This window comes from Mastigoproctus giganteus, chromosome 4 (genome assembly GCF_048544385.1).
Source record: "Mastigoproctus giganteus isolate SK-2022 chromosome 4, ASM4854438v1, whole genome shotgun sequence".
Lineage (NCBI taxonomy): Eukaryota > Metazoa > Arthropoda > Arachnida > Uropygi > Thelyphonidae > Mastigoproctus > Mastigoproctus giganteus.
In genome coordinates, this window is record NC_143578.1 from 106251975 (window position 1) to 106271474 (window position 19500).

The 19500-nt window shown below is 35.1% G+C and overlaps 2 protein-coding genes across 3 annotated transcripts in view; one reads left to right on the forward strand and one right to left on the reverse strand.

Moving 5' to 3' along the window:
- Positions 1-11860, forward strand: part of betaggt-I (geranylgeranyl transferase type-1 subunit beta) — a 156420-nt gene extending 144560 nt beyond the window's left edge. For both annotated transcript variants that reach the window (XM_090371711.1, XM_090371712.1), the window contains one exon: positions 11471-11860. In XM_090371711.1, coding sequence (XP_090227837.1) covers positions 11471-11616 — 146 coding nt within the window. In that variant the 3' untranslated portion in view covers positions 11617-11860. The remainder of the gene's footprint in view (positions 1-11470) is intronic.
- The window catches only part of LOC150086970 (putative rRNA-processing protein EBP2), a 169098-nt gene continuing 161238 nt past the window's right edge, over positions 11641-19500 (reverse strand). Inside the window, exon 9 of the mRNA XM_090371714.1 lies at positions 11641-11723. Within this exon, the coding sequence (XP_090227840.1) occupies positions 11709-11723 (15 nt within the window). The 3' untranslated portion in view covers positions 11641-11708. The remainder of the gene's footprint in view (positions 11724-19500) is intronic.

The window sequence follows — 19500 nt, forward strand, 5'->3', positions numbered from 1 at the left end:
TGAGAACCACTTCAGTAAGATACTAACATTCTGGTTGAGCATGTTCTCAGCACCCTGCCACATTGGACAATACTGTTAAATCTTTTTTTGCTGTTCATCACTCCCATGATAGACAAGCTTGGTGAAATCAGAAAAATGGCTCACACACGAGGAACGATTTTGAATATGTGGGATACAGAGCTTGGTAACTATGTACCTTAGGGGGAATCTAGTTGGACTCTGTAAGGCTCTAAGGGGGGGAGGGGGTAAAATGAATGAAAGCAAAATTTTCACAATTATAAATAATACTAGAACTAGGGAACATGAATTCAAATTACAGAGAGAAAAGTATAGACTGGATTACAGAGAAGGTTAATTACTGGAATATGTGTGAATTAGAATTCTTGGCACTGGGTGACAATGAAATAAAATAAAAAAAGATAAAGTAAAATAGCCTTATTCCACTCATTTATTTCCAGGTATACATATATAAAGAATTTAATGGTTATTACTTTACTTTTACTGATATGAATTTCAAATTTTTTGTACATTTCATAGCCTTTTGTGCTCAACCACTTATGAGTTAACTAATTTCAATAATTTGTGGGTGTATTGATAAAGCAGAGGTTCTGAAGAGGATACACCAGTAATTTAAGTTTGGAAAGCACTGATTTAAATCTTTGACCATAAAGGAATGCCTTAAAGATGTTGAAACAGTCTTTAAGCATTATTATTTTGTGAATTGAACATTGAGTTTTCTTCTGGAGGAGAAACAGTTTTATTTTCAAGTTTAGGACCCAGTAAACCATTCTAATAATCCAAATATACATGCATGTAGTGTGGCTATGCTGACTTATAAAAATTTTGACCCTTATAATGCATTATTGCCACCTTTCATCCATTTACAGTTAATTGTAGTATTTGAATTTTAAGTTTGGTTTCTAATTAATTTGTTTTTAAACTATTCTTAGCATCTTCTAAGCTTGAAAACTTATAGAAAGAACACAGCACCTATTTTTAGTATATTTTTGAATAACATATTTAGCTTTACATTATCTTTAAGATGTTTAGTGCTTTAATCCCATAACCCATTTTTGTTTCATTTTTATTGTCATGTTCATGCATTCTGCTTCATATATTGCACTAATAGAGTATTCCTCTCTGTTAATCTTCTATTTGAATATCATGCATTACTTTTTATATATATTTAGGAATTGATTGTTTATGTACTGATTTTCAAAATATCTATAAATGATGATGGAAATTTATATGACTCATTTCAGAAATCAAATTTTCTGGCATCCAGACAGGAAAACTGATTTTGGAAGGATTAGTAAAATAAGTGACAAATAAGTTCTTGTCATTGATGCCGGTCAACTTGCCTAAAGTTGTACCACCTGCTTTATTTTCTGGGAAATCAATGGAGAGAAAACATACAAAACAAATAGGGATGTGACGGTGCCAGGCCAAGGTATTTTTGTGCCCCAGGCAGAAAGATTTTTCGGCACCCCTTTACTAAGGATATATATATATACAAAGGGTACTAGGAAAGTTTTGCAATACAGCTTTGTTTATTTAATTTTTTCAAAGTAATTTCCTCTACATTCAATACACCTCTCCATCCTCCGAAACCAATCTTTAAACCAGTTCTGCCAGTTTCATTAGGGAGTAAAGCACACTCGTTGTCCCAAGCCCGTAGAAGGTTCTCATCACTGGAAAACCGCCTCCCTTTTAGCTTCATTTTCACATGCGGGAACAGTGCAAAGTCGCAGGGAGCAAGGTCTGGACTGTAGGGAGGGTGCTCGAGAAGTTTCAGTCCTGTCGTGGTCAAATATTCGGTGCAGGCTTTGGCGCGGTGAGCTGGAGCATTTTCGTGATGGAGGTACCAGGTGTCCATTCTTGACTTTGGCCGCGGGTTCTTCATAGATCCAATGACTTTAGGCAGGCACTGTTCAGTATACCACTTAGCTGTGACTGTCTTCTGCGTGTCCAAAACGAGACGTTCCACAATTCCACTCGATTTGAAAAATACAGCTATCATTTTCTTCTTTACAGATCGGGATTTTCTGACAATTACGGGTGTGTCGTCATCATCAAAGACCCAAACTTTGTTTTGAGCCTTGGTCGGCAGATCGTAATAGTACAGCCAAGTCTCGTCACCTGTCACGATGTTGTTCACATACCGAGATTGTCCCTTATCAAACTTTTTTAACATCTCCCGGCACCAAGTCACACGTCGTGTCATCTGCTCTTCAGTCAGTTGATGCAGCACCCAGAGAGAACAAAGTTTCTTCACGTGCAAATGATCTCGCAGAATCGAACGAATTGCTGGTGCATTTAGGCCCAAAGTATCCTCTATCTGTTGGTAGGTCACTCGCCTGTTTTCGTCAAGCATTTTCCTCACAGCAGTAACGTTTTCCTCTGTAACTGACGTTCGTGGCCTTCCCGGCCTCTCAGAATCCTCCAGAGTGAAATTTCCCCCTTGGAATTCTCTATACCACCTGAATATCGTTGTACGATGTGGACAATCATCATCTAGTGCAAGAGGCATTTCTTCTAAGCACTGGTCTATGGTTAAACCACGCACGAAATTATACCGCAAAACTGTCCTTATCTCATTTCGTGACCACGATGCCATCGCAAGCACTTTACACTCTCACTACTAATGAATAACTGAGCCCATCGACTTGGCGTGGCGGCTACTATGCACGTATGAACATGTCTCAACATGCAGCAACAAGCAGCTTCCTGTGACTCATTGTTGCGTCATATTGCAAAACTTTCCTAGTACCCTTTGTATATATATATATATATATATTTCACGATTGTAAAATTTGGTGCCCCTTCAAGAATGCTGCCCTGGGCAAAGGCCCTGATAGCCCATGCCTTAATCTGGCACTGGGACGTGATCTGATTACAGTATGACTTCCTGGAGGCAGGGAGGGAGGGGGAGGGAGAGAGAGAGAGAGAGAGAGAGAGAGACTGACTTAAATATCAAATCTAAATAAGATAATTATATTGGAAACTGAAAAAAATTTAACTATATCAGCAGAGTATCTTATATTCTTGAATTACCTACAAAGGAAGGGTTACAGGCACTAGAGAGATTAAAATCTTATTAATAAATAAAAGAAAATGTTTTGGATCCTATAGATCCATATAGCATTATGCATAAGAGCAACATGTTATCTCTGCTTAGTGCCTCCTTGAATATATATTGAGTTCACTACTGATAAGTCTGTTTTTAAATACATTCAGCCTGAAAAAGTCCTTAAAAAAACTCTTCAATTGAGTTTTAGTTAACTAATCTCAGATTTAATCCCCACACTACTCTTTCTGCACTGAGAGTTTTTTTTCTGCCAAATGTGTAGAGTAGTCCTTGAACACACATACTACCTATAGAGATATAATACATTATATCTGTACAGGAAGCATAATGACCGAATCAGCACCAAGGAACCCTTGAGGTATTTATGCAGTGGTTCTCAAATACTCAAAGTGGATGCCCGATGTCAAATTTAGCATCAGCTTACATCATGGCCGTCGCTACAAAAGGTCGTTGATTTTCTTGCAACTGTGTAAATTAGAAGTCGTCATGAAATAATTGCTGACCACATCGCAGTGTTTATGTACATACACCTACATATACGGATCAGCCAAGCCGTCCGTCGCATACACTGTATTTGAAACAGCACAGCGCTGCTGCAAATGCTCATACTCGCTTAGCGGATCTTAGCCCTAAAATTAATAAAATTTCAATATAATTTTGTATTATTTTTTTATTATTTTTTTTTTTTTAATTTTGAACTATTTTAGTTTCTGGATATAAATTAGAAAATGTACTTATTGTTCTAAAAACATTTTAAATAAGTATGAAAAAACAATCGAATATTATTTCTTTAATTTAGATTTTTTCATACAATTTATTATTCTTAGAGATATAGAAATTTAAAAATCCTGTACCAAAAAAATTCCCTCGTTGCCCTTCCACATGCACCACCTTACAAAATATTCTGGCACTGTCTATGCACCCGGTGCTGGGGGTGCCAGGAATTTTTCATAATGGATTTAGGGCATAATGGATTTCACATTAAAAAGCTCGAGAACCACTGTACAAATGTATTTATGGGTTGGTTAGCTGTTTACCAATCCAATCTCTAATACCATGAATTAGGCAACAGACCATGGAGAACTTGTAATATTGAACTGATAAAAGCCATGTTTAAGTAAATAATGTCACCTGCATTTGATATATCTAAAAGAAGCAAAATGTGGACAAAGTTTTAACCAGACTACAAGTGTTTTCATAGTTTAGAAATGTAAACTGCAATATTCAGTTGTTTTGTAATCAATTAATAACCTGTAGGCAGGAGTCAAGAATTACAACTAAATTCTGCAAGCCACTTAGATGAATCACTCACTCACATGAATATTTTTTATGAACCTTTATGGTACACTGCTAGGTGGTACTGCAAGATGAGTGGATTAGTTTTGTGTGTGCTTGACTTGCAAATTATGGTTAGTAGTTATTCTCAGTTTCTTGCTTACTTGATTATTAAATTAAGTAATAACAAAATGAATGTATCAACAGTTGAGATAATGAATGCAGCTTGCCTTTCTAAACTGGACACTGGATAACATTCTTGATGAAATTAATCATCAGTAGTGGTATGAGGCAGAATTTCCAACCCATTTAAGTTCAACTGTGTATAGAACACACTCTAAGTGGATCTTCACTACCAAACTTGCATTAACTTTTTTTTCATAAGGCTTATCTATGCTTCCTAGCATACAGTATGGTTGGCTTTTATCAGATTGATTCTTTTGTGATCTGAAAAATCCAAATTTTCAAATTACAAAAAAAACTGTCTGAAACCAGTAATTTGGTTACCTGTATTGAGGCATCACCTGAATATAGGCAATGGAGGTTTGCTATCATGGAGTATGCATCCATGCACTATGCTTTTATACTTTTGATTTATTTATTCTTAATTTGTATTACAGCAGGCCCCCGTTATAACGCAGTTCGCTTTATTATAACCACTATCTGACTATAACGCTGTCACAGATCATTATAACGCTCTTTTCCAGCTTGCATTTTTGGCATATTTAATGAAATCGTTTCATTTGATGGAGTCGATAGCTTGAAAATGAATATAAAAAATGCGGTTAAAACGATTCCCACACAAACTTGAGAAATATTCCCACGCTCAGTGAAATTCTCTCGCGCGCTAATTTAATTGCAGTACAGTGACTTGTTACGTAGTTCCGAGATCAACATTTTAAAAAATGATCAAGTATATTGCTTGTAATATTTGCGTTATATGCATTTATCCGAGGTCTAGTCATCACTCAGTACAGTATTAGATATCGTGCATAACGGACAGTTTACTTGAACATTGTATCGTAATTAATGCAACCAACGCAGTTACATTTTCAAAGAGTTAATAATGGCCAATAAGAATAAAAAAGCAACAACGTCTGGGCGCAGTATGAAGACTATAAATGTAAGAAAAATACTACTGAACTTGAAAATTAAATTAGACGTTTTGAAGCGAATCGATTCCAGTCAAAGACAAGTGGATGTGTGCCAGAATTTAGGACTTGCAAGTTTAACTGTAAGAACAATTATAAAAAAAAATAAAGAATTAATTTTAGCAGTGGGAAAGATAGCTGTTCCACTGCAAGCAGCAAGGGCTAGGCTGGCTATTAGGATTGAAATGGAAAGACTTTAACTAATTTTATTGAAGATAATAACCAATGCAGAATTCAGTTAAGTTAAATATTATAAATAATAAGAGAGAGAGAGAGAGAGAGAGAGATTAGCCTATATGATGATCTGAAGAAAACTCACCTAATAAAAAAAAAAAAAAAGTGGAACCATTTAAAACTAGTAAGGGCTGGTTGAATAGATTTAAAATCCAGGGAGAAGCCGCAAGTGCAGATCAAGGAGCCGAAAGTTTCAAAAAAGAACTTGTTAAAATTATTGAAGAGGGGTATTGTGTTATACTTCTCAACAAGTTGTTAACATAGATGAAGCAGAACTTTTGTGGAAACGATTGCCTACAAGAAGTTTCATATTGAAAGAAGAAAAAACATGCCAGGTTTCAAAGCGGCGAAGGATCGATTGACTTTATTGTTGGTGGTAACGCTGCGAGAGATTTAAAATTAATACCCCTTTTAGTTTATTTGCAAGAGGGCCCAAGTTCAACCCAAAATCGACACATTTTTCATAATTAAATTAAATCAATTTAGATCAATTAAATTCATGATTTTAATTGGAATTTTAAGTTTAATTTTGATACATAAGTAGTTACCATATAATTATATACATATGTAATGTAGAATATTTTATAAGTACAAATATTTGAATATTAAATATTTTGACCGACATTTGTGTATCTTTTCACTACCGCTTATTGTTGATTAGGAAATATCCTATGGCACCGACCGCAACTCACAAATACATATGGGAATTCGGCGCTCGCGTAGCGCGGATTCACTTAGCGCTCTGTTTTTCCGGAACGCATGATCAACGTTAAGCGGGGGTCACCTGTACATCTTTTACATTGTTTTCAGTACTGGGATTTCCACTTCTTCGATAATTAATTTCAGTATTTTTTTTTTTTTTTTTTTTTTTTTTTTTCAAGGTAAAAGCACTTAATGCAAACAATGAAACTAGTTTTATTCATTAATAAGAAAACATAAAATGAATACTTATCTTAATTTTTTGGTATAATATTGTAAAAGTGATAATAATGGTCTCTTATTAATAAGTTACTATAGACAGCTGGGAGGGATATTTCTACAGTTAATTTTGGGAGAACTCTTAACAGTAAGTCCTACTTTGTAGCTGTTCTCTCACCGAAAGTATAGATATTATTTTTGAATGATCAGTTATTAATTTAATGGCATCTTTTGTTGAGTACTTGCATATCTATATATTTTTTGTGTATGGGCCCTGAGGAGCATGTTGTGTATATATGATTGTATGTTGTATACATAAGAACTTTTCAGTGTCATTTCAAATAATGTGCCTGTTTATTTATGAATTGTTTCAAAATATTTCATTGAATACTGCTATCTCTTTCTGTGTTCTGTAATTAATTGTAGACAATAGGTAGCAGCATGAAAATAGATTTTAAAATCAGAAGAGAAGATCACACCTGTGTTGTCTAAATTTGGGTTACAATTGCAAAAATTCTCTGGAAATTAGATCCAGAAGTTGATTAAATTGAATGAAGTGATACATTAATAGATGTAGAACATAGTATCAATTTAAAAATTGAGTATTTAGAAAGTCACTCCACAGAGCCAGCTGCTAGCACAAAACTCACTGTTCAGGAAACTCACCTTAGAAAAGATTAAGCTCATAAGTTGAGGGATGCTCTATTTTTAATTAATACTTTTAACTTAGCAGCATTCATGCCCCAAATTGTAACAAAAGTATTGTGTGGCACCTTATAGGTGCTCAAAATCTTTTTTTTTTTTTTTTTTTTTTTAATTTCTGGAGGAAGTTTGTTTATTTGAATTCTGCTTCAAGCTCACATTATGCTTTTTTTTTTAAAATAAAGGATTGCAATATTTATTAAATGTGGTTGTTTTATTTAAAAATTTTAAGGTATGTTATTTTATATATTATATTCAATGAAATAAAAGTTTTGTTGGAGAGGGGGGCGAGAAATATTATATTTATAAATAGACATAAAACTAATAGCGACTTCCATTTCCAGTTCAGAGCGTGAAAATTCAAACTACATATTACTATGTTTTATCAAATAAATAAAGGAATAAACACATAAATAATATTAATAATCGAAACAAACAACTTTAAATCAATAATAATTAACACAAAAATACATACTGTGCGATTACTAAACATGAAACACAGTATTTATAATCTGTAGCAGATGCATTAGCCTCCATGCTGGTTTCTGTTTCAACAACATTGTTTACATGTGGAAACCAAAACATGCATTCAAAAATGTGCAAGCAGAAGGCAAAAACAGTAAATAATTAAGTGGTACCTGACAGGTGCTTTTTACAACAATAGTTGTTCACATCCAAAACTGCTAAAATAAGTCTCACTATATTTAAGAAGGTACTGAAGGTGTCAGCCATTTGCTTTAAACCACCAATTAATGCACCACAATTAGTTTTGAGAGGGACCCTATTATTTTATTTAAAATAAAAAATAATTCATTCATATTTTAAATAATTTATTTAATTCATATTTTATAATAACAATGTGAAAAACTTGACATCTTTATTATTAAATTATTTTCATTCCTGTGATCACGACATATGGTCAAAGCATTGTCAGCTTCAGGAAGGAAAATCGTTTTGCATTTTTTTCGTTAAATTAAATTTTTACTTAATTTTTAATTGCGTTAAATTGATTTTTAATTATTGTTAAATCAAAAAAATCAATTTTTAATTTTGATTTTTTTTTTTTTTTAATTGTTTTTGTTTTAATTTCTGGAGAGTATCATACGGAAGTGTTCCACATATCATATTGAGGTAAACTTCTCTTATTCATTTACAATTATTAAATTATATAAAAGCACCACTGTGATTATATAATGATTTGTGTTCTTTTGACTATATTAAAGTTACTAGCTCAATAGAAATTTCCAGAAATTTTCCACAAAAAAAAATCAGACTAATTGGTTCATTAATGGCTACCAGAGAAAAACTGTTTTGCAGCAACCAAAACAAAAACCGGAACAAAAAACATTTTACTTCCGTGCACTAGCGTAATTATTATGAAACTATTTCTTTCAGTGTTTAACATAAATTTATTAGCAGTTTTGCATAATATTTATACAGTAGAATGTCATAAATCTGGTACCCTTGTGACCTGGCATGAGTTGGATTTTTGAAAATTGTGGTTTTTGAAAGTGCTGCAGGTAGCTTAAGTATTTAGCATTAGCATTAGTAGAGGCATATGATGCAAAAAATTTATTTAGGCTATCAACTTACACAACAAGGGATGCAAGTCTGTTCCACCAACCAACTACCCGCTGGCTAAAAGCAAATTTCCGCACATCTATCCTACATCTGTCTTTCCTCAATCTGAATTTATGCCCTCTCAGGTGATTATTTTGAGCAAGAGGAAGAATCCCATTGGCATTGAGTATGCTCAAACCATTCAAGGCTTTATACACCCCTACCAGATCACCTCGCCGGTGCCTAGTCTCCAGACACTGTAATATGCAAAACTTGAGCCTTTCTTCATAAGAGCAACCCTTTGTTCCATTCACTAATCTTGTTGCCCTTCTCTGTACTCCTTCCAGCAGCTCTACATCCTTCTTGAAGTAAGGCCTCCAGACCTGTATACAGTAATCAAGGTGTGGCCTGACCATTGCCTTATACAAGGGAATAATCACCTCCTTATACCTGCTAGAAAAATTCCTGTATATCATTGACAACACACCTTGAGCTACTCTTGCAGCCCATCTGCACTGCTCAGAGAACTTCATATCTGCCTGCACAATTACCCCCAGGTCCTTTTCATTCTCTAACACCGTCAGTGTAGTACCACAGAGTTGATACGTTGCTCTGGGGTTGCTGTTTCCCATATGTAGTACTTTATATTTGTCAATGTTAAGCTTCATTTGCCACTTCTCAGCCCATCTGCTCAACCTTTCCAGATCCTGTTACAGCAGCATAGCATCAGTAGTGTCCTTAACAACCCTGCCAACCTTTGTATTGTCTGCAAACTTGGACATTAAGCTTGATATACCATCATCAATATCATTTATAAATACAGAAAACAATAATGGACCCAAACTGAACTCTGAGGGACTCCACTAATAACATTAGTCCACAATGAGCATTGTCCATTGATTACCACTCTGTCTTCTCCCCCTCAACCACCCCTTTATCCATATTAGCAATTTTCCTCCAATGCCACACCGCTCCAATTTGTGCAGCAGTCTTTCCATATGCAAAAGTATCAAAAGCCTTTCTAAGATCCAAATATATAATATCAAAGTTATTCCCTGCATCCAGTTCTTTTGTGACTGAATCATAGCATCCAATCAAATTGGTCAGGCAAGACTTTCCCTTAACAAAACCATGCTGTGTCCGAGCTATAACTGAAGTTTTGTCTATTCCAAGGCATATCCTCGTATTACAGGATAGAGCAAAATAGATTTTTGTAATTTGTCATGTATTTCAATATGCACTCAGAATATACCAGAATATTTAAAAACTAAAGACAAAATATATGACTCCTTCACTCCAAATGCCTTATTCTCATCACTAGCTGCAAGTGATGAGAATAAGGAAGACTGCCAAAATAATCCTGTTTCACCCACGTTATATATATGCTTGGCAGTAACATTTTCATCCAAATTTAACTTTGTAAACTACTCTAGAAATTTTTTGGCAACATCTGAATCACAACTGAGTTTTTCGGCAGACATCTAATTTTCATATTCCACAACAAAGCTGGAAACAGTTAAGTTTTTTGCAAGTTTGAATGCAAGTTTTTTGATTTTCAAATGAACGGAATTTCTTTGCTTGCTGTAAAGCAGAGAACCTTGATACTGGTTCACCTTCACTTTGTCAAAACCATTCAAATAATACTCTGTCTGTCGACATTATTGACTCTTGACATGTGTACTGTCTTTCGGCCACTCATAGCCTTAGGAATGTCACTGTCTGCATAAAACTTCAGCAATTCACTTTTGACTTCTTCAAATCATACACAGTAGAACTGCATACACTATTTTTCACAATATCTCTTAACTGAAGCACCATTATATATAGTTTTTTCTTAATAAGTCTACCTTTTGCTCAGTAGAAAGAGATTTATGGTTGCACTTCATATTTCCATAAAAGAGTTTTTCCAGAATTTTTGAAGGCATTCCAATAGGAAATTATGACCTATTACACTACTGAAAACATGCAACCACCATGAATCTGAACATGCAACCAGATAAAAGTTATATACAACATGGCTTGTAGTATACTGGTAAGCCTCGCAACCTCAAAATACAGTATTATACAAGGAGGTTTCTGTTTTAATGTGCTTTGCTTTGAAAGGTTTTAAATTGTGTCTAATGCAGCTTGTAAAGTGTGTATTTAAGATATCCATAAAAGCTCCATATTGTTTGCTGTTGGCCCCAGACTTTCTGGTATTCCTACTGGACATAACTTTAGAAACTAATTCATAATGTTAATTTAAATTAACATTTTTGTATTGAAAACTCTTATTACTCTAATGACAGTGCTGTAATTTTGCCTATATGGAAACTGAATGAGTATGAGTGGTGTGTTCAAGCAAAAATGATGGGATAGGTTACCCAGGGCAAAATTTTTAAAAGTGCACCTTTCAAAAAATACTGAATTTTTGATTATTACGGATTTTTGAATGTCGGAATTATGAGGTTCTACTGTATATTATTTTGTCAAAAATGTGCTTTTAATTTGTTGATATTGATTTAGTGATATAATTGTGTTATTCTCTTATTTATATTTATAGACCCACTTCATACATGCCTTGGTATTGGTGGACTGTCACTGATGGGGGTTGAGGGTCTGCTTCCCATTCATCCAGCACTAAATATTAGTGAAAGAGCTGTAGCACATCTTCACAAACTGCATTGTCAGTGGTCAAGTGGCAGGTGACATCAAAAGCACAGTGATATTTTTTCACAGCGGGTGCTATATAGTTGTCATCACTTAATGGATTGTGGAATTACAGAGTGGTCGATCCAGTCTTAATTTGTCTGTTTCTGAAAAATCAAAAGGCTATATATAATCAAGAGGATTACAAGATTGATCAAGAAATTTGAGTTATTTTTTACAGCTTCTTTTATATAAATTTATCTTGTACTTGTGCATTATTTTTGTTGAAAGAACAAACTATCACTCCCCCAGCATAGCAATATAAAGAAATAATATACCATAATGTAAAGACATTTTGTATCCTGCTATTCAGGTAAATGAATCAGTATTATAATTTTTTTTTTGTTGAAGCAGTTGCTGCAGAGTTCAGAATACATGTAAACAGTGTGTGTGTGTGTGTGTGTGTGTGTGTGTATATATATATATATATAAAACCAGTACTTGTACTGGCTCTCAAAGATTCCAACTTAATGTAAAGTAAACCTTGAATATAGATAATAAAATGTATTATTCTAATTAATTTTGAATTACAAGTAAACCTTTAATTGTTTTGAAAAACTTATCAGTAGCAATACAATATATCCTCATTAATTTGATGTCAGATTATTCAAAATGCAAAGTATTTCAAAGTCTGCTAGTGTTCCCTGACAACCAGTATAGGGATTTACATATATTTTAGTACAGATTATTAGAAATAAGTCTATAATGAAATTCAAAGTCTGAATTGAGTCTGGCAACTTTTTTTTGTATAATTCGAAAATACTGCCAAAACTCTAGAAAAGCACCATTGCCCCTTACTAGGCACATGAAAATTATAATGTTAGCAGGTACCTGGTGGAATTTTTCCACCATTGTTATGCTTGGAATAATGGTATGAAATAGCATAAAATTGTTCACTTTTATGGTGGCATCTTAATTTTCAACTTTTATGAACACAACTGTGAAAAATCCATTTTTGTTTATATTGAAACATATTTTTGATTATTTTTTTTAAAATAAACTCCTAACACAATTTGCACATGTGCTTTTTCATAATATGTTTTTAAATGCCTGTACTTAAGAATTATCTTCACTGTCAGCAAGAGAAACAAATATTGGCACTTTACTGGTTATAAACAACCTCCATTGCTAGTTCTGGAGGTTGTCTATAACCAGTAAAGTGCCAATAAAGTGAACAAATCAAAAAAACTTTTGATCTGTTCACTTCAGATAAAAAGTTATGATAGTGCCCATTTTTTATTGCACCTATAGACACTGCTAATAAATTCTTGTTTTGGAGCATTTAATAATTATATGCAAGAATTTGTTTCATGAAGTGTAACAAAAACTTCCATTCTATTATTTTTTTATGGTGAAACTTCTTCTGTAAGAAAATTAATGATGTAAATCGAAAGACTAAGCAATAATGAAGGAATACTAAAATTCACATTGATGTCACTTTGATAAATATTTTTATTTTATTTTAAAATTTAAGTTGCTTTGTGGACATTTACCACCAATCCATTAGTAGTGGCATAGGAGGCAAGAAAGCAGACTTATAGAGCATCAGTCGGAAACAAAAACCACTTTTGATTTCATCTATCCATTCTTTCCAAAAGTTTGTCTAGTTCTTCCTGGAATTTATTTAAGATAACAACAACAACAGTTTGTTCCTGCAATCAATCACTCGCTGGCTAAAGGCAAACTTTTGCATTTATGTTCTGCAACCATCCTTAATCAATTTGAATTTGTGCCACCTCATGTGTGGTCTGAGAAAGAGGTAGAATTCCATCAGCATTGAGCATGCTCAAACCATTCAAAGCCTTAAACACCTCAATCAGATCATCTCACAGGCATCTAGTCTCCAGATGCTGCAATTTGCAGAAGTGAATTCTTTCTTGGTAAGAGCACCCCTTTGTTTCCCACACCAATCTCGCTGCCTTTCCCTGTACTCATCCAGCAGCTCTGCCTCCATATCTGTACGCAATACTCAAGGTGTGGCCTGGCCATTGCCTTATACAAAGGTATAATCACTTCCTTATCCCTGTGAGCAAAATTCCTGTATGTCATCGACAAGACATCATGAGCTACTCTTGCAGCCTGTCTGCACTGCTCAAAAAACTTCATATATGACTGCACAATTACCCCCAGGTCTTTTTCATTCTCTTCCACCCTGAGTGTAGTACCACACAGTTGATACATTACTTTGGGGTTAGTGCTACCCATATGCAGTACTTCACATTTGTCAATATTAAACTTCGGTTGCCACCTCTCAGCCCATCTGCTCAACTTTTCTAGATCCTGTTGCAGTAGCATAGTGTCATTAGTGTCATTAACAACCCTGCCAACTTTAGTATCCTCTGAAAACTTGGACATTAAACCTCATATACCTTCATCCATATCATTAATAAATACAGAAAACAATAATGGGCCCAACACGAACCCATGGGGGGACACCAATAATATTAGTCCATGAAGAGCAGTGTCCATTGATTACCACTGTGTTCTCCTACTCAACCATCCCTTTATCCATTGCAGCAAATAATAAAAATTGTATGATATTAAAATCTCAATTGAAATCCAATTGTATGATATTAAAATTTCATGTCTTTGTCATATTTTTCATGTCTTTGTCATATTTTTCCAGAACTGTTTTAAGAAATTCTGATATTGATGGTTTGATTAAATTCTCGCCTATAGTATGATTTTTCCCAGATTTAGCAATGAGTAAAGAAATTTCATAACTAGCCTGAAGAGTACGATTGACAGTTGCAGTATGAGCAATAAACAGAGACTTTAATGTTGCTGTTTTTTCAAAATTCTTCTTTAAAGTTTGAAAATAATTTAAATCTGAATTTACATGAGCATTGTGTTTCGCCTTCAAATGCGCCTTAAGATGACCTTGCTTCATTGATTCATTGGTCAACCATTGTTGGCATAAAAGACAAAAAGGTGACCTTTGATCGTGGACAGTGAGTATGAAACCAAATTTTAAGTATTCCTCTGGATACCGACAAACTTTTTTTTTTTTACTTGCACTACTCATTTTACTGTGCAACTGAAAGAAATAAATATAAGATAAATCAAAAACTAAAAATAAACTATGCATTAAAGTTAATTTAATTTTATTTTAATATATCAAAATTAATTATTAGTATGCTTTTTGAATGAATAAATCACACAAATTACTGAATTCGGGCTATTAAATCTGTGGTCTCTGTGAACAAGCAGATAAGTCTAATTTGTCAAAAATGAGATAAGTGCACTATAATAAAGTATTTATTATTTACTATGCAGATATCTGCAGATATCTTCGTTATTGTAGTTTTAGCGTGAGTAATAAATATTTGTATATTCGAATATATGCATGTTTATATGAGAGTGTGAAGTTTATATTTCCTCTTCTGCAAATTCGAGTTTTTGGACTTATTTGCTTATTTACTGAGACCACAGAAATATACATATACGACAAATACATACCATTGTGTATCACGGTTCTTCATTAATAATAATTCTGTGCGCAGACAAAGTAATTTTTTATTTTAATCCCAGATAACATTTCATATAACATGCGTAGTTTGTGGTAGGCTACAGTAGACAACCACTTTGCTTGCGTATTGCGCATGCAATAAGCAATCGGCCAATACAGTACGTACTATTCCTTCACTAGGCATAGTAAGCAGTACTCTCCAAGCAAACTGTAGTTGATATTACTCCAAACTTTTAAGTGCAGTTCTGCAGAAAGTACAACATTTAACGAATGCTTATTTCAAATTAGCATTAGCATTAGTAGAGGCATTTGATGCAAGAAAGCAAGCTTATGCAGCATCAGCCAAAAAAAAAAAAATAAATAAATAAATAAAAAATAACCACTTCCACTTAACCCCTCTGTTCGTTCGAAATACCTGTCCAGCTGAGCCTTAAACTTATTTAGGCTATCAACTTCCACGACAAGGGATGGAAGTCTGTTACACCAACCAACCAACCACCCGCTGGCTAAAGGCAAATTTCCTCACGTCTATCCTGCATCTGTCCTTCCTCAATTTGCATTTATGCTCTCTCAGGCAATCATTCTGAGCAAGAGGAAGAATCCCATCAGCACCGAGCATGCTCAAACATTTCAAGGCTTTATACACCTCTATCAGATCACCTCGCTGGTGCCTAGTCTCCAGACACTGTAATTTGCAAAACTTAAGCCTTTCTTCATAAGAGCACCCCTTTGTTCCATTCACTAATCTTGTTGCCCTACTCGTTCCAGCATCTCTACATTTTTCTTGAAATGAGGCCTCCAGACCTGTATACAGTACTCTAGGTGTGGTCTGACCATTGCCTTATACAAGGGAATAATCGCCTCCTTATCCCTGCTAGAAAAATTCCTATATATCATCGACGATACACCATGAGCTACTCTTGCAGCCCGTCTGCACTGCTCAGAAAACTTCATATCTGCCTGCACAACCACCCCCAGGTCCTTTTCATTCTCTACCACTGTCAGTGTAGTACCACATAGTTGATACGTTGCTCTGGGGTTGCTGTTTCCCATATGTAGTACTTTACATTTGTCAATGTTAAACTTCATTTGCCACCTCTCAGCCCATCTGTTCAACCTTTCCAGATCCTGTTGCAGCAGCATAGTGTCAGTAGTGTCCTTGACAACCCTGCCAACCTTTGTATTGTCTGCAAACTTGGACATTAAGCTTGATATACCATCATCAATATCATTTATAAATACAGAAAACAATAATGGACCCAATACTGAAACCTGAGGGACTCCACTAATAACATTAGTCCACGATGAGCAGTGTCCATTGATTACCACTCTCTGTCTTCTCCCCCTCAACCACCCCTTTATCCATAGCAGCAATTTGCCTCCAATACCACACTGCTCCAATTTGTGCAGCAGTCTTCCATGTGCAACAGTATCAAAAGCCTTTCTAAGATCCAAGTATATAATACCAAAGTTATTCCCTGCATCCAGTTCTTTTGTGACTGCAACATAGTATCCAATCAAATTGGTCAGGCTAGACTTTCCCTTAACAAAACCATGCTGTGTCCAAGCTATAACTGAAGTCTTGTGTAGATCATCCTGCAGTGCTTCTTTAACCAGTGCCTCCATTAATTTTCCGGGAACAGAAGTTAAACTCACAGGTATATATTAGTTGTGTCAGCCTTTGATCCTCCTTTGTGAATTGGGATCACATTTGCACATCTCCAGTCCATGGGTACTTCCCCTGAGTCCAAGGAAGCTCTCATAATTTTGGCTAAGGGTTTGCTTACTTCCTTTGCTGCCTCCTTTAATATAACTGGATGAGATACCAACAATTCTTCTTTTGTACAAGTTAAATCATAGTAGGCGGTTGTTTTAAACTCTAGAAGAGCAATTTTTGAATTGCTCCCCTGAACAATCAAATTTCCCCCATGTGGGGCATGGGACCCACGTTGGGAAACACCGTCCTAGACACATATTCTACATATATGCTGCAGTGCCAACTCTATTGGCTCACATGCGCCAATAGCTGTCCTCAGGCAGTCAGTGGCAACGTGCAACAATGTTCAGTATTCTTAATTCCATCTTGACAACACTACATGATAGCTTTCAAACTTTTCATTTCACAATTTGTTTTTTACCCCTTTAAATACGATCGAAAATATATTTGCATCTTGGCCAGAAACCACTGCCAACAAGATGAGTTCTGTTTGGCAGTATATTTTGACCCATTTTGCAAATGATTTTGTTGGTTTTGAATTGAAAATTCAGACAATTGCCAAAGATATTGTGAAGATCAGAAAAGACTTGGGATCTTTGAACACTGTCAAAGTACATGACTGCATTGACTTGCATGCAACTGTCATTGAAATTGACAAGCAAACTGCATATGAAGAAGAGAAAAACAATTTTGAAGTAGATAACACTGAAGTGGCACCAAAAGAATTTTCAACAGAAGGATTGGAGAAAGTTTTTTGGAAGAAGGGGTGTTTGACATGGCCTGCAAGGTGATTATGAATGGAGATCTGAATGTTGAATGTAGCATCAAGATACGGCAAATTTTACAAGATGGGATTTGATGCTACAAAGATTACCCCAAGAAAAGAAGAGACTTCTTCATCAGAAGTCTCTTCTTTTAATAAACAAAGCTTTTTTCTCATCTCTCATGATGTTACCTTTTTTATTAATAAAATTTTTGCAATATTTTTAATTTCAAATCCTTTTAATTGGCTATCAATCGGAAATTGTGTATAGATTTAGTATAATTTGTTTATAGATTGTTTCTGTAGTACGCATTCAATTAAAACCAATTATAATAAAGTGGAGGAGAAATTGTTGAAGTTAAACATAAGAAAAGCACCCCAATTCACAAAGGGGGATCGAAGGGTGACATGAGTAATTACAGACCAGTTAGTTTAACTTCTGTTCCGGGTAAAATAATGGAGTCACTGGTTAAAGATGCATTGCAGAATCATCTAGACAAGACTGCAGCAATAATTCAGACACAGCATGGGTTTGTTAAGGGAAAGTCTTGTTTGACAAATTTGATAGGATATTATGATGTGATTACAAAGGAACTGGATGAAAAAATAATTTTGATATCATATATTTGGATTTCAGGAAAGCTTTTGACACTGTTGCGCATGGAAGACTATTAGATAGTATGAATCAGAGCTGTAATACTCAAATGTACAAATTGGAGCAGAATGGTATTAAGGGTAAGTTGCTACAATGGATAAAAGGATGGTTAAGTGGGAGAAGACAAGAGGGTGGTAATCAATGGGTGCTGCTCTTCGTGGACTAATGTTCTTAGTGGAGTCCCACAGGGTTCGGTGTTGGGTCCACTGTTATTTTGTATATTTATCAATGATATTGATGAAGGTATATCAGGCTTGATGTTGAAGTTTGCAGATGATACAAAGTTTTGGCAGGGTTGTTAATGACAGTAATGGCAGTGTGCTACTGCAACAGGATCTAGATAATTTGGGCAGATGGGCTAGGAAGTGGCAACTGAAGGTTTAACCTTGACAAATGCAAAGTACTGCATATGAGTAGAAGTAACCCAAGAGAAACGTACCAACTGTGTGGTACTACACTTAAGGTGGTAGAAAATGAAAAAGACCTGAGAGTAATTGTGCAGTCAGATATGAAGTTTTCTGAGCAATGCAGACAAGCTGCCAGTGCAGGTCATGGGGTTTTGTCAATGATATATAGGAATTTTGCTAGCAGGGAAAAGGTGATTGACCCTCTGTATAAGTCAGTGGTCAGGCCACGCCTTGAGTACTGCGTACAGGTCTTGGCGGCCTCATTTTAGGAAGGATGTAGATTTGCGTGAGCTTGTACAGAGAAGGGCAACAAGACTGGTGAGGGGAATGAAGGGATCCTCTTCAAGAGAGGCTTAAGTTCTGCAAATTGCAGTGGCTGGAGACTAGGGACCTGCGGGGTGATCTGATTGAGGTGTATAAGGCCTTGAATGGATTGAGCACGCTGAATTCTGATGGGATCCTTCCACTTGTTCAGATTATGAACCTAAGGGGGCAGCATAAATTCAAATTAAAAAAAGACAGATGTAGAATAGATGTGCGGAAATTTGCCTTTAGCCAGCGGGTGGTTAATTGCTGGAACAAACTTCCATCTGTCGTGGAAGTTGATAGGTTGAATAAATTTAAGGAGGAACTGGACAGGCATTTGGAGGGAATGGTGTATTTTTTTTTTTTTTTTTTTTTGGCTGATGCTGCATAAGCTCATACACTTGCTTTCTTGCATTACATGCCACTACTACTACTACCTCAATCAGCACAGTTTCGGTACCAATTATCAGTGCTATGCAGGGTATTCTGTACGTATATATAATATATATTTGTAATATATATATTATAAATATCTATTAATATTATAAATAAAAATTATATATATTC